Consider the following 16,620-nt stretch of genomic DNA (forward strand, 5'->3'; position numbering starts at 1 on the left):
GTGGAAGGCTGCTCTGTCAGTCTCTGCACTTTTCTGTTGTTGCCCTCACAATTTTTAAAATTTTTATTTATGAACATATAAAGTTTACGAACATGAAATCTTAAACCAAAACTGTAAGTCATCATAACAATCTGATAAAAGCTTTATAGCAAATGATGCTTAATAAACCAACCACACTCAAGCTTTGATTGTGTGCAACCATGATCTTTATAGCGTCGTAGTCTATTCCTACCATTATACCTCAATTCTTAAAAGGTTGCAAGTTGTTTGTATAGTAAATTCACCAGGATTACATTTTATTCAGCCAAGTATTATAAAACCGGATACCATATTGCTACAAATTTTGAATGATATTGTTGTCTATCTGAGAAAGAGATAGTATATGAGAGATTTCCCATTATAAATTAGTCCCAGATTTTGTCATGCCATTGGAAAATTGTAGAGGGAGTCTGATCTTTCCATTTTGTAGAAATTACCAGTAGTGCTGTGGCTAGCAAGATAGCATTCGGTTCTCTTGTAGTATTTTTCATAAATAAGTCTGGCCAGTAGTTTGATAAAATAGCTTCAGGGGTGAAGGGAAGCTCTATAGTCGTGATCATTTTAATGTGGGTGCAAATTTCCAACCAGAATTTATTTATATAATAGCAGCCCCTCCAACAATGTCTATATAAGCCAATTTGGCTGCATTTTTTCCAGCATTTTGGAGAACTGGATGGGTAAATATAGGATAGCCTTTTTGGGGTGAGATACCAATAAGAGAGAAATTTTAAAAACTGAAATTTTACATTAAATATTTTAGAGATATTGTTAGGGGAAGATCAAACTATTTTCCAAGGTTGAGCTGTTGGAGAGAAGCCAAATTCCATACTCCATTTCTTTTGATATATGAGTGGTTTAGTTAAATCTGCGATGATTAAAAGTTTATATATATTGTATAATAGCCCTCTGTGAGTGCATTCTATATTGTGGATTAGAGTTTCAGAGTCTTTGAGGGGTCTTGCAAGAGTACCAAAGGATTTTACATAAGCTGTCATATATCTTATTTGAAAATATTGAAACCAACGGATTGATAATTGAAGGCGATTATCTAATTGGGTTTTGTCTAGAATTTTCCCTTGTAAATTAGTTATCTGGATATGTCTAAATTGAGTCCATCATTTAGAAGAAGAAGAGGAGATTGGATTTATTCCCCACCCTTCACTACCTGAAGGTGTCTCAGAGTGACTTACAAACTCCTTTCCCTTCCCCTCCCCACAACTGACACCATGTGAGGTAGGTCGGGCTGAGAGAGCTCTTGATAGAAACTGCTCTTTTTTAAGAACAGCTCTTATCAGAGCTATGGCTTGCCCAAGGTCATCCAGCCAGGTGCAAGTGGAGGAGTGGGGAATCAAACCCGGTTCTCCCAGATTAGAGTCAGCGTACTTAACCACTACACCAAACTGGTTTAGTGGTTAAGTGTTTAGAGAATAATATCAGTTTAGAGAAAAATATCATGTTTAACAGCTTCAGACCATTCTTGATTTAGCAGACGGGCTAATTGTGATATATCGGTAGCTAATGATTTACGTTCCTTATCCCATATTTTCAGAGAGATGTATAAAAATGTATTATCTTTGTTTTGCAATTATTTTAAATGTGATTTTTGCCAGATTGTTTCCTGTAATGTAGCTGGAGTGACAAAGATATTTTCCAAATGTATCCAGTCTTTTGTAGGCTTGGGATTTAACATTTTGATTATTATCAAAAAACTGTACAACACAACAGAAGAATCAAATCCAAGACATATCTAACATGGAACTAGTAAAGAAGGTTAAATATCTAGGAATAATAATATCTAATCGAAACATCACGCTGATAGAAGATAACTACAACAAACCACTTGCAGAAATAAAAAATGATTTGCAGAAGTGGAAAGACTTAAAAATTTCATTTATGGGGAAAATAGCGACCACCAAAATGAATATTTTACCTAGATTTCTGTTTTTGGCACAAAACATATCGATCTTAAGAAAATCAAAGTATTTCCAAGAAATTGACAAAATTTGTAGTAAGTTTATATGGAACAATAAGAAACCAAGGATTAATCGAAAAGTAATGCAGGACAAAAAAGAGAGAGGTGGTTTTGGAATGCCTTATTGGAATTTATATTTTAAAGCAGCAGCATTGGGGTGGATAAGAGGATGGATAACACTGGAGAATACCAGGCTATTAAACCTTGAAGGACACAATATCTAAATGGGATGGCATAAATATATATGATATGAGGAAGGTAGCCAAAATTGATATAAATTCACCCCTCAGGACTGCCTTCATAGCATTCCAAGTGATTGTACAAGAGGTCTCAGAGGATTCATTTTCCAGAAAATAATTTTACGTGTTGTTCAAAGTCATTCCTTATTTTTTTTGTTCAATAAAAGAGATTTATTCAATGACCAAGTTGTGTTGGTGTGAATTTCCCTCAAATTAGAGATCTCACAAGATACCCAAGCATGATCCATCCAAAGCTTTGGGCCAATTTCTGCCTTAACTGTGCATTCAGTTAAGTGATTAGAGACCAAAATATAGTCTATTCTAGTGTGAGTTGAATGAGGAGCTGAATAATATATATAATCTCTAACATTTGGGTGTAACTCACGCCAGATGTCATGTAAGTGAAATTTTGAGAGTAAGTCTTGCAGCTTAGTTGTGTTAGAGAGTTTGCAATTTTTATGTCACTTTCTGTGCGAGGAACAATCTAAATTGAGATCAGAAATGTCATTTGTTTCCTTCCACTATTATATTGCCTTCCTGAAATAATTGCAGGTTTAGAAATGTGTTCTGCAGGAACTAACTGAGCAGAATTTGGGGCATATATTGAAGCCAAGGTTGTTTTCGGGTCATCTAATAATCCCTTAATGGATATAAACTGACCCTGTGGATCCTCTTCCATTCCCTCGCTACAAAATTTAACATTCTTAGATATTAAAATAGCAGCCCCTCAGGCCCTGGTTGAGCCTTGTGCTTGAAATTGCTCATGAAACCAAGAAGTTTTTAATATTGGATATTTGTCTGTTTTGAGATGTGATTCTTTTTTTAAGCCCCCGGAGGGGATTTTTTATTATTTTTTTATAACACTACATAAACTATTACAGAAAAAGGGGAGAGGGAACTACATATACAGGATAAAGCAAAGAAACCTACTATCTAAAAACCCAAGAGAGGAGATCTCCAACAAGCTTAGTTACAATAAGTCATTACTTCAATTTCATTTCTATAAACTGAGTCAAGACATACTAATTTTCCCTCTGCTAATTTTACATTTAGATTTTTAAGTGCCTGTAAACCACCACCCCCATTCATCTCTAACATATTGTTGAATTCAAGGCACAATTCAGAGTCCTTCAGCCTTCACTTCTTTTTCCCCTTTCTCAGCTTATAAGGACTTCTTGGAGCTGTGATTCTTGAATGAAAAGTTTATCTGGGCATAGCTTTACCATAATGGCTGTGACTGTCTTCTGCTTGATTTTGTTCTGTAAACCTCTAACATTAAGTGAGATAATTTTCCATTGATTACCTATAATTTCTGTTTTACGTAGAGAGAGCCAAACTGCTTGCGGGGAGGGCGGGGTACAAATTGGATAAATAAATATCTGCAAGTGAAGAGCCTCCAGTCACTTTAAGAAATGCCTGTGTGATACAGATGATGTTCACCAATGTATTTGAACAGTGAGACAAAGAAGCAGCAACACAAAGAGAAAAGCACAGAAGAAGGCAACCACATGAAAGTATAAGGGGCGTCAAGAAATTTACAAAAAGTAGACAGAGTAGTGGCTAATAAGACAAAGGTCATGTTGGCTCCTGAGCTAGTCCCCAGGCAATTACAAGAGACTTGTTCTGAATTGTTGCTAGACCTAATGGTGCTGTGTCAACCAGGGAAATTTAGGTTTAAATGTCTCTTAGCTTTAAAGAAAGAAAGCAAAGTAGAGGAAAGGAAAGGAATTTAGATGAGAAGAAAGAGAGACTGTTATCCTTTTGGTTGAAAGAAGTCTAGAATTTGAAGATGTTTTTATTATTACTTGGCTTGCCTTTGATAGGCTGGGTTGTCAAGCTGGAGGTGTGATTAGCTGAAAGTTTATAATTCTAGGACCATTAGGTGGGGCCAAGGGCCTCCTGTATCTCACCCCTGAAAACAGCCCAGCTGCTGGATTTCAGATGAAAAGAAGTTTCTGGACCATTTTCAAAGGCTGTCCCACGTAAAGTGTATTACAGTAATTTAACCTAGGCACAGTCAGAGCCAGATAATGAAACTGAAGCTCAAATACTTTGGCCACCAAATGAGAAGGGAGCACTCACTGGAGAAGACCCTGATGCTGGGAAAGATTGAAGGTCAAAGAAGAAGGGGACGGCAAAGGATGAGATGGTTAGACAGTGTCATAGATGCAACGAACATGAAATTGAGCCAACTTCAGAGGACGGCGGAAGACAGGAGGGCCTGGCGGGAGATGATCCATGGGGTCGCGAAGAGTCGGACTCGACTGTGCGACTGAACAACAACAAACAGTCAGAGCATGGATCACCATGGCCAGATCACACAAGGAATGACTGTAACTGATAAAAGGCACTACATGCCACAGAGGTAGGGTTGCCAGGTCTTACCTGGCTGCTGGCGGGGGGGGGGTCCCTCTCTTCCTCTGGGACTTCTTTGGTGCGCACACTACAATGATGTCACCTGGAAGTGATGTCATCACGCAGGGCACATTGTGGGGGGACACTGTATCATTAGAGAAAATCTCTGTGGTAAGCATAGAGTTTTTTCTCTAAAGATAGCGTATCCCCCCGGCAACATGCCCTGTGCAATGACATCCCCTCCAGATGACATCATTACTCCAGGCACGTTGGTGCAAGCGGAGCACTGATAAAAGGCACTACATGCCACAGAGGTAGGGTTGCCAGGTCTTACCTGGCTGCTGGCGGGGGGGGGGTCCCTCTCTTCCTCTGGGACTTCTTTGGTGCGCACACTACAATGATGTCACCTGGAAGTGATGTCATCACGCAGGGCACATTGTGGGGGGACACTGTATCATTAGAGAAAATCTCTGTGGTAAGCATAGAGTTTTTTCTCTAAAGATAGCGTATCCCCCCGGCAACATGCCCTGTGCAATGACGTTGGTCTCCATTCGAAAGCAAAACAGCACCTCAATAAGGGAAACCTATATTCCTCCTGAAACTTGGATCTCTCATTTTCAAAATTTGTACCATGACACTCCTTCCCCCTGCTCTGTGTCCGCAGTTTTCAGTGACCTGCCAAGCTGGCCTCAAGTATCATCTGAAGAGATCACAGCACTGATAGGCCAACTTAAAAGAGGAAAGGCCCCCGGCCTAGATGGCATCCCCCCTGAATTTCTGAAGGAAAATATAAACTGGTGGGCACCCTTCTTAGCGCACCTATTTACTTACATCGATAGAACAGGGAGGGTCCCAAGTGACTGGGGGGAGGCGGTGGTTGTTCCTTTTTATAAAAAGGGTAATCAAAAGGATCCTGCAAACTACAGGCCTATTAGTCTACTTAGCGTCATTAGCAAATTATATGCCAAACATCTCCTAGAAAAACTGACGCTCTGGCTCGAGCAAGAGGATATAATAATACAGGAGCAAGCTGGGTTTAGGCAGGGTAGGTCAACAATGGATCACTGCCTCCTTTTACAGCATCTGATTGAAAAATATTCTGGCAAGGGCCCTACGTCACTTTATGCTGCCTTTATTGATCTTAAAGCGGCCTTCGATTCCGTTTCTAGATCTATGCTATGGAGTAAACTTGAAGCCTCCTCAATAGATAGGAGACTTCTAGCCCTCATTCGTGCCCTCCACGAACATACATCTTTGAGGGTTAGATATTCCAGGCTGGGGCACTTGACTGATAGAATTCCCACCTTAAAGGGAGTTAGGCAAGGCTGTATGCTAGCTCCTGCTCTATTTAATTTTTACCTCAATGATGTTGTTGGGTACCTAGATGATGCAGATCTTCATCCCCCCAAATTGGCTCAGCGCTCTATCACGATACTGTTATATGCTGATGACGCTGTTATTCTTTCTAGAACCCCAATTGGAATGAGAAGGGCAATTAAGAAGTTCGCTTGCTATTGCAATGAGCAGGAGCTGGATATAAATTATACAAAGACAAAGGTGATGGCCTTTGGCAAGAGACCCAAACTAAGGAAGTGGAGGGTAAATGGGCAGAACCTCGAACAGGTAGCTAGTTTTCGCTATCTGGGCATGATCATCCAAGCCTCTGGATCTAGGACTGCCCATAGCCAGGCAGCTGCTTGCTCGGGTGAAAAATCCTCTCATGGCATTCTTAAGTTTTTTAGCTCCCAAGGGGGCTATTTTGTACCACCAGCTTTAAAACTTTACAAGGCCAAAACACTTGCCCAGATGCTCTACGGAACGCTGCTTGGAGCGCCTCCATCTAGCTATGCTCCTTTGGAGCTAGTCCAATCGAAATTTTTGAGAGCAGTGCTCCAAGTTCCGAGATGCGTATCCAACGCAATGGTACGGCTAGAGACTGGCATGCTGAAGGTTGAAGCCATGATTGCCTTATACTCCATCTTCTATTGGCTGAAGATCAATTTGAACCCATGTGGACTAGTGCCCCTGATTCTGTCTGATGCCTTTGAATCTAATTGGCTGATTTCTGTTAAGCGGAAAATCTCGCTCTTGGGGTATTCTCCCTTAGCGCTTTTGGAGATGGGTAGGGACCGAGCTAAGTTAGAAATAAGACAGAGGATCAAGGATACCGAACGTCAATTAGATCTACAGGTGTCCCCAACATTTATAGCGCCAATTAGAATTAAATACATCGTTGCGCAGGCCCCATATCTTAACGTGTTGGAGTCACGTAAACTTAGGAGGGCATATACTCTGGCCAGATGCTCGGCCTTACCCTCTGCAGTTCTTGAGGGTAAATTTAAAAAAATACCCCGAACAGAGAGGCTATGCTTGTGTGCGTTGGGGGAGATTGAATCTCAGGAACATGTGTTCCTAAGATGCCCGGTATTTGAAGAGGCTCGTACTAAACTTATTAATCCCCTTCTGGCAGGCACTTCAGATCAGGACAAGGTGGAGAACTTGTTTCTTAACCTTGAACACACAGCGCTCTATCAGATTGCGAAATTTTGTTCCTTGGTGGTAGAAGCGCATCAGCATGATGGTTGGCACTCGGGTTAGGACTGTTGATTTTAACTCGTACCGTTCCCTTTGGTAATATGTTTTATTCTTTTATACTATACTGTGTTTTATGGCAGCGCACTCTTAGTTTGGTTTTAACAAATGTAAAGTTTATATTGTTAGCACCTTTTACCTTGCTGAATTGTGGAAATTTTACTATTTGGCCATTGTAATTTATTTTTTCTGGTTTTATATTGCTGGCTAATCGCTGTTACAATAAAATTCATTCATTCATTCATTCATTCACATTGTGGGGGGACACTGTATCATTAGAGAAAATCTCTGTGGTAAGCATAGAGTTTTTTCTCTAAAGATAGCGTATCCCCCCGGCAACATGCCCTGTGCAATGACATCCCCTCCAGATGACATCATTACTCCAGGCACATTGGTGCAAGCGGAGCACTTTGGGGGCGGGGTTCCCCCACCAGCCGGATCGGAGCTGGTGGACTGGGGCCACGAAAGTGGGCAAAACCTTGCCCCTGTGTATTTTTAGATACACTGCAGGCTGCAAGGGGAGCAGGTGCAGTAATGCCAGAATAGAAGTAACTCAACAGGTTTGCAGAAAGGGCTAAAATAAGGGTTGCCATCTTCCAGGTGGTGGCTGGAGATCTGGGATTACAGCTGATCTCTAGGTGACAGATCAGTTCACCTGGAGACAATGGCTGCTTTGGAAGGTGGGTTCTATGGAATTATATTCTATTGAAGTCCCTCCCCTTGTCCAACCCCGCCCTCTTTAGGCTCCATCCCTAAATTCTCCAGGTATTGCCCAACCCAGAGCTAGCTAAAACAGGGTTATCTTATGGAAGAAGGGTGCATTTTTTAGACAGGAGTGATTAGAGCTCTGGCTAGGGTTGCTAAATATGTTTTGGCCGGGAGCAGGGGGCTCCCGGCCGGCGTCTGGAACGTGCATGTGCGCGTCACCCGGAAGTGAGGTCGCACGCTGGGGGTGGGGCCACACCATTTGAGGGGAAAACAAAGAGTTTCCCCCTCAAATGGCGTGGCCCCGCCCCCAGCGTGCGACGTCACTTCCGGGTGACGCGCACGCGGGGGTGGGGTTTCCCCCGGGCCCCGATTCCGCGGGAGCGGAAAGCGGGGCTCGGAAGCGGGGGGAAATCCGCCCCCCGGGGGCATTCGGCAGCCCTAGCTCTGGCTGGAGGGAGTAGGGCAGACAGGGTCTTTAGGTGGAATATGACAAGAACAGCTGTGTGCTGCCATCAGCACTGAGGAAACCAGTTGGCTGAAAACAGTGGCATCCTTTTGGTGATGAAAGTGGAAACCTGAAATACCCAGAAGCAAGCCAGGGGATGTCGGTCACAGCAGAAAACTGGGCCTTCATCCGCCTTGCTTTGGAGAGCGCAGGCAGAGGTGGGGGAGGAGCAGTGTTGATATGCCAGGCATGAGGGTAGTAACAGTAGTCTTCCCATAACTAATTCACTGTCCTTTGTTCCTTCCAGTTTTAAAGTTCCACTTCATTAACCTTCTGTTTCATCCTTCTATAAACCTTGTTTCCAGCTTCAGAGGAACAATTAAAATCTTTTTTTTCCTTGAGCTTAGCTTTGTTGCTCCAGGATGTCATGCAAATTAGGGAATGAAAGCCTGGACCCTGGGAGTGTCTGATGTTGATCAAAGCATAAGCTTGTCTAGACTTTCCAACCCCCCCCCCACCTCCCATCCATGACATCTAATGTGAATGAGGTCTTCCTCTGAACTCTGTTGTCTGGCTCAGCTTTTGTGGAAGAAATTCTGGTGGATTCTGCTCTGTACCTTTTTAGGGGTGCCAACTCTGGGGTGGGAAATTCCTGGAGTTTTGGGGGTGGAGCTTGGGAAGGGAGGATTTTCAGGAGGGGAGGGACCTTAGTGTGGTATAATGCTGCAGAGTCTACCCACCAAAGTAGCCATTTCCTCCACAGAAACTGATCCCTGTTAAGTCTGAGGACAATTGTAACTCTGGGAGATTTCCAGGCCCACTTGGAGGTTTACACAGAGAGTAACAAAAACAGTGTGTGAACAGGCTATTGACCTAATTAGTGAGACTGACTTCTTTATTTTTTTAATCAGCTGTAAAATATCTTTCCAGCTAAATAAACTGTTTGAAACCTCTGCCTTGTGTGATTCTTTGCAGACACTGCTCAAATTGTAGATTAATGTATTAAAGTGAACAAGAACATTATCCAAGAAACATAAATGATCTACATAAACAAGAACCACAAATATTCAACAACTGGAGAGCATGAAGACAATTAGACAGCAAGAAGATTATGGGCAGCTGGTTAACAATCCCATTCCAAAAATAATCTTCATCTGGTCTGAAGGACGTTAATAATCCAGAAACTCCCTTGGTGAAATTAGTTGCACAGTAGCAGAGAAGGTCAAGCCTACTAGAGTAAGTTACAGTAGAAGCCAATATACATCAGGTTACTTCATATTGTTGAAAACATAATTCTTTTGAAATTATATAGTCGCCAATCACCTAATAGTCGGCAAAAGCCTGTCCAAATTTCAGATTGGTTCACAGCAAATTCAAGGTACTGGCTGGATATTAGGAAAAACTTTTTTACAGTAAGAGTTGTTCAACAGCGGAATCAAGCTACCTAGAGGGGTGGTGAGCTCCCCCTCACTGGCAGTCTTTAAGCAGCGGCTGGACAAACACTTGTCAGGGATGCTCTAGTCTGATCCTGCATTGAGCAGGGGGTTGGACTAGATGGCCTGTATGACCCCTTCCAACTCTGTGATTCTGATTCTATGATTTTTCAGTCAGTGCAATTTTCCCCCCTAGAACCCTAGGCCTGTATCCTGCCCATATTCATCAGTGAACAAACATAATCCTGTCGGGAGCTATGTGCAGAAAAGCTTGGCAAGGTGCGTACATGCACAGAGATACACTCCTCCTCACATATCACATGTTTCCTAATGCCCTCCTCCCCCTTCTCTGTGAATATCCCCCATTCTTCTCGTTGAGTCAATGGACGAATCAGGCGAAGACTGGGCATTTCCTTAACTTACAGGGACATTTCCCAGTGGGCCCCTGCCCTAGAGAACTGCTGGTGGCTGTGGGCAGGCAGAACCGAGCCAAAGCACCTCTGCCAGTCTGGGGCCACTTGGTTCTGACTCTTCACTGACATCAATGATCAGTAGAACAAAGTTTGAGTTCAGTGGCACCTTTAAGACCAACAAAGTTTTTTTCACAGTATAAGTTTTTGTGTGCAAGCACACGTCTTCAGATCAGTGTCAGCTTTACCCCTTGCCGCCTTTATCTACAGCTGCCAGTTTGTGGAAGGAAGCAATGAGTGAGCTAATGCTCGGCTGAATAGTCACTGCCTGCAACCCTGGCTTGTACCACCATAGGTGGCTGCTCAGCTTGTCTTGTTCCAGGACCACTTTCACTTCCCAATCCATCCTGGTAAGAAGAGCAGAAGCAGCACATGCGTATATTTATGCTGTTTAAATATTTCTATGATGATGGGTGACCATCTAATAATCGCCCAAAAGTAAAATATTCTTTCTGTGCAGCTGACCAGTTTTGCAAAGCTTGCTCATGTCATGGCTGCCTCTCTTCCCCACCCCACCCCTTTGCAGATCATAGGCCTGGTGATCCTCTGTGTCGGCATTTATGCAGAGGTGGAAAGACAAAAGCATCGGACCTTGGAAGGCCTCTTCCTTGCTCCAGCTGTGATCCTCCTCCTGTTGGGCATAACTATGTTTGCAGTTTCCTTTATTGGAATGGTGGGATCCCTCCGAGACAACAGGACGCTGCTGAAAACTGTAAGGCTGTTTATTTAATTCTTCCCTTCTTCTGATCTGTTCTCACTGTGTATTCACTATTGGTTCCCACCAGTTTAACTGCCTCTGCTTCCTCCAAAGAATCCTGGGAGTTGTAGTTTGAAATGTCAGGAAATTAAAGGCCTCGCTCCCTTCCCTTTTCTTCAGTAGAAATGACTGTTTCAACAGCTGAAACCTGCAGTGTAGACTTAGAGACAGAGGCTGCATTCAGAACTTGTGAACAAACCGTAATTTGTTCACAGCACAAACAGGCCTGAAATCCTTGGGCTTGCACACTGACTGCCTAATACGATATGCTAGGAATGATCAGGAAAGGAACAGAAAATTTTTAGAAGCCAAGTTTGTAATATTTATGACTTGGCTTTCTCTGAAATACAGTGTAGACCTGGAAAAGGTACAGAAAAAGGCCATTAAGGGGATAGAGTACCTTTCCTATGAGGAAAGGCTAAGGGGTTTGGGGCTCTTTAGTTTAGAGAAAAGGCTGCTAAGAGAGGTTTCTACAGGGTTGTCAGGTGAGGCCGACGTGCCAGTGGGAGAGGGAAAAAGCATGATTGAACACCAAAGTGCGTTCTGGCCATCACATTTAAAGGAACTGTGTTTCTTTTAAATGCCTTTCCTCCATTGGAAATAATGGGGGGTGGGGTTACCTTCTTTTGAAGCTCATAGAATTGGACCCTTGGTCCAATCTTTTTGAAACTGGGGGGTTGGTGAGGAGATGTACCAGATGCTGTGCTGAAAACTTGGTGTCTTTGCCTCAAAAACAGCCCCTCTGAGCCCCAGATACCCACAGATCAATTTTCCATTATACCTTATGGGGACCAGTGCACCCAGCGGACATTCCCCCCTCCTGCTTTCTGGTAACCCTGAAATGGGGGGAGTGCCTCCAAACCAGTGGATCTCCTGCCCCCAACTGGGGATTGGCAACTTTAGGTTTCTAGAACCATACATGGTCTGGTAAAAGACGGGAGGGAGAGAGAGTGTTTTTTCACTTCCCAAATAGTAAAATTCTGAATCAGAATTTCTGATGGGCAGTAGATTCAGGAGAGACAAAAGAAAGTATTTACTCTCAATGCATAATTAACTTGCAGCACTCACTGCAACAGAATGCAGTGATGGTCACTAGCATAGCATAGAGGGCTTTAAAAAGAGATCAGGCAAATGTGTGGATGATAGGTCCCTCAGTAGTCATGATGGCTAAGTAATAAACCTCTGAATAGCAGTTGTTGGGGATTCTCTTTCCCCTGGGTGTACATCTTCTGGGGCATCTCATTGGCTGCTGTGGGGAAAACAGGGTGCTGGATAAGGTGCACCATTGATCTGATCCAGCAGTGCTCTTTTGTGGGAGAAGGCTGATGCTCAGTGGCAGAGTAACTGCTTTGCATTCAGGGAGGTCTCAAGATTAATCCCTACTATCTTCCATTAAAATGATAAGGAAGTAGATTATGTGACAGGCTCCATCTGAGACCTTGGAGAAGCACTGTCAGTCAGAGTAGAGAATATTGACCTTGGAAGACCAGTGGTCTAACTCAAGGCAGTTTCATGTGTTTTCATGTTTTCCATGGATACATGGAGCTGGAGTGAAGACTTCCTAGTTTAAGAAGTCTTTGATCTAACCAGAGTTTGTTGTGATATTTAAATTTTTGTGCCTTATTTGTGAGCAATAAACAAATCTCTTAAAGTGCCCAAATGTTAGACTTCAGAACAAGTTGTGGTTCAGAACTTCAGAATCCAGGAAGTCATTCTCTGACCTGCATGTGAGGAGGAAGAAGGAGGGACTGTGTGAGATCTAGGATTTCAGGATATCATGAGCCAATAGTGATGTGTTCATAATATCTGAATACAGCCACAAAATGTAAGTTGCCAGAAAAATGGTCCTTAAGGTATTGTGGTTGACTTTGATGCCCAGGTCCTGATTTTGAATAGTTGTACTTGGTAGAATGACAGTGAAGACAAAGGTAACTGCTATTGCATCCCATTGATTTGGAGGGCAAGGGGAGAGTTAAGGATGTACTTATTTCCACGCTGTTTTATGCTAGCCAGACCCTATCTGAAGTATAATGTCCAGGTCATTTAGGAACGATGTAAACAAATTCTAACAGGTTCAGAAGAGGGTAAAAATGATGGATGGGTGTCTGGAAAAGAAGTCCTATGAGGAAAGAGAGAATGAATTGGGCATATTTACCCTGGACAGGAGACTCAGTGGGGAACCTGATACCCTTCTTACAATACTTGAAGGGCCGTTGCAAAGAAGAGGGCAAAGACTTGTTCTTAGCTTTTCCAGGGGGCTTAATTTACAGGAGGATGGGTTTCCTTAAGGAACAGTAGAAGAACATTTTTAACAGTGAGAGTAGTTTGATGTTGGAACAAATTACATGGCGGGAGGAGGATTAGGGATGCCAGCCTCCAGGTGGGACCTGGGAATCTGCTGGAATTACAGACAACAGAGATCAGTTTCCCTGGGGGGAAATGGATGGAGGGTGGATTCTGTGGCATTGTACCCCACTGAGGACCCTGTCTTGCCCAGGGTCCATGCCTAAATTTCCAAGAGTTTCCCAGTCTAGATCTGGCAACCCTACCCCCATCAGTGGCAGCCCAGCCATTTGTCAAGGATGTTTTAGCTTTGGGTTTCCAGCCATGAGCAGGGAGAAGCTCTGCCAGTCAGAGTAGAGACTAGATCAGTGGTACCCAGCCCTGGGGGCCAGGGAACCCTGGGGAGCTGTGGAGTTATTGTAAGGCATTTGCAAATCCACATGCATACGTAGCATTGCCATTATGATCTTTTTTGTCCATATGTATTTTATCAGTCAACATATACTAGTAGTACAGCTAGTATCATGTGTGGGGGGCGGGTCTATGAAACTTTCTGATGTCAAAAAGGGGTCCTTATACTCAAAACAGTTGGGAACCACTGGACTAGATGACTTATAGGTCTCCTTCCGACTCCGCAGACCTAGGTGCCGTAACTGTAAAGCTGAGAATTGATGAGCAGATTCCACTAGAATTAAACAGATGACATAGGTTGACTGGTGGGAGTGCAGTGGGGACATTTGCCCCTCCATGTACTTCATTGCCCTGTTCACTGGTGGCATTCCACACATTTCAGGTGGGTAAGAATTTACTTTTAAAATAATCAATAGTTGCTTCAGTTACAACAAGTTTCTTTTTAAAAAAAAGGTTTAAAATGAAATCTAAACTTTAATCTCTTAAAAACTGAGCTTCTGGCTGATTTATGAAAGGCTGCTGTGGGAAACATCATATAGTGCCATATTATGGCTTTTGAAGGGTGAGGAAGCAGCAGGGCACTCCAGGTGTTATCCGCTGGTCCATCCGGGTGACCTTTTACTCCTGTTTTATGCTTAGGAATGGCCTGATCTCTGCAACAGGCCGGGTAGTCGAATGAATTATAAATGTGTACTATTTTGTTCTTTGATTGGTAGGCAGAGAACATTTACCTTCTATTTCATGTAAAGCACTGGGCTGCCCAGTAATTGGTACCAGCCATTTCCTCTTGCTGAGTTCTTTGTAGGGAGCAGCAGAACAGCTATAAGGGACAGAAGAAAACAGGAAGGAATATTTGTGCAGAGCACAGAAAGAAGCCTTGGGAAGGATTCAGACTAATGTTTCCACAAGTGCAAGGATTCCTGTGCATGGAGCAGAATTTTCCGCCCAAAATGCTCTCCAAATTCCTGCCAAAGGGGAACGAGGAAAGGAAGTTACACAAAATGAAAACAGAGACAGTTGTGTCCTATAGAATGTATTTGTTCTGCATTGGCATAAGTTGCTTAACACATGAAGCTGCCTTCTACTGAATCTTACCATAGGTTCATCAAAGTCGGTGCCATATACTCAGACTGGTGGTGGCTCTCTACCTGGTCCTTTCAATGGGAGATGTCAGGGATTGAACCTGGGACTCTATCACTGAGCCACAGCCCCTCCAAAGGAAACATGGGGTCATGGGCCACATTGCCATTTTCCCCATCTAGAGGTCACCTGGAAATTTGCAACCTTATTGAGAACCATGGTGGAAGATTTCCTAGAAACAGCCTGGCAGAGAACAGTTCCTTATCTAGCAAGCTGAGACAGGAACTGCTGTTAAGTAAACATAAGGGGGAGGGGGAACCTATCAGAATGCCGAGGAGGGGCTCATCTGAAACACAGTGGGCAAGTAAATGTGAACTGTCCTCTTCTTGTCCTTCAGAAATGCTGAGGCACTGTCTTTGCAGTCCCTATGAAAGTCCAAGTTCACATTTGGAAGGCCACTTTGGTTCCATGTAGAGCTTTTCTGGGTGCCAAAGTTGGAGGAGCTTAAAATAACACCAGTACTGACAGACGAGTCCAGTAATGGAATTCCAGCTTGTTCAACTGCATTTGATGTCTGGGCAGATGAAACTTCCCGTATCATGCTGGGCTGGGGATGACAGCTTCACGACAGATTGATTTACACAGCAACAGTTGCTCAATGATGTTCCATCCTCTTTCAATAAGTGTTGCAGCATCCTGATGGATGATCTGCGATACTCCAGAGAGACGCCTTTTCCTCCAGTATGCATTGAATACAATGGCGTAATACAGCCAAGTCACTATTATTACTCTCAATCTCATTAGCTTGTTTCTCTATCCAAGGGGGTTCTTTATGAAAGTCGGCAGAGACATTTCCCTTAGTGGCTTTCAAAGACATGTGGGCTCTTTCTGTCCAGGTAGGGATGAGGATATAGATCCCTTATGGGTCAGTGAGGTGCATAGTTGCCATACCAGCTGTCATACTGACTTTTTGCTTAGGGCTGTTGCCTGGGCAAGGGCAGAGGGGAAGGAGTTGAGGACCTACTGACAGACAGCTTCTAGCTGCCACCAGTTTTCCATGCTGCCTTCCACACAGAGCTTTTGCTGCTGCTTCCCTTTCCAACTTCTGTTTCTTTGCACTATATGGTGCTTATTCTGAGCATAATGCTCCCATTTCCCAAGGTTTTCCCCTTTAAGCCAGAAGGCTCAAATGGTAGGGTGGCTGGAGGTGACTTATCTGTGTGGATGCTGGGCCCACAGCTGGTCTGGGGCTCTGGGTTGAGAAATTCCTGGAGATTTGGAGACTAGGGAGGGTGGGATTTGGGAAGGGACCTCAGTTGGATATAATGTCATGGAGGACTTCCTCCAAAGCAGGCCTCTCTCAGGAGATCGGTTGTAATTCCAGGATATTGCCAGGCCCCACCTGGAGGTTGGTAACCACAAGCCAATCCCAGGGGCCAAAGGTAAACAGTGCCTTCGAAATGGCTCCACTTCTTCCTGCCTTAAGCCTTTTGAGGGCTTTTTAAATTGAGCTGTTGCACATCGGTTAAGGGGGAAAGGGTGAAGCAAGATTCTTGCTGTGTCTGTTTCTGTGATGACATAATAAAGGGAAGGGGACGAGGTGGCAACAGCACAGGGGTGAGACATGTGGACACCATCCCTATGTGGTCCTGATTTTGCAGTGGGCATAACTCTTCCTGCCACTATGTGGAATGTTCATGTACTTTGTTGGTAGCCCCCACCCCCACCCCATGGAACAGCTCGTGATGTTTATGTAACAAAGTGCAGAGTATCAGTAGATAAAAAAGACCAGTATAGACATATTTATAATATTATTTTTGTACAGTTGTGGTTTTT

At 43.5% G+C, this 16,620-nt stretch overlaps 1 protein-coding gene across 1 annotated transcript in view; it reads left to right on the forward strand.

Annotated features, from left to right (window-relative positions):
- The window catches only part of LOC107118731 (tetraspanin-15-like), a 179,672-nt gene that overhangs the window by 35,838 nt on the left and 127,214 nt on the right, over positions 1-16,620 (forward strand). Inside the window, exon 2 of the mRNA XM_015421085.1 lies at positions 10,780-10,965. Within this exon, the coding sequence (XP_015276571.1) occupies positions 10,780-10,965 (186 nt within the window). The remainder of the gene's footprint in view (positions 1-10,779; positions 10,966-16,620) is intronic.

Source organism: Gekko japonicus, unplaced genomic scaffold (genome assembly GCF_001447785.1).
Source record: "Gekko japonicus isolate JY-2015 unplaced genomic scaffold, Gekko_japonicus_V1.1 scaffold13, whole genome shotgun sequence".
NCBI lineage: Eukaryota > Metazoa > Chordata > Lepidosauria > Squamata > Gekkonidae > Gekko > Gekko japonicus.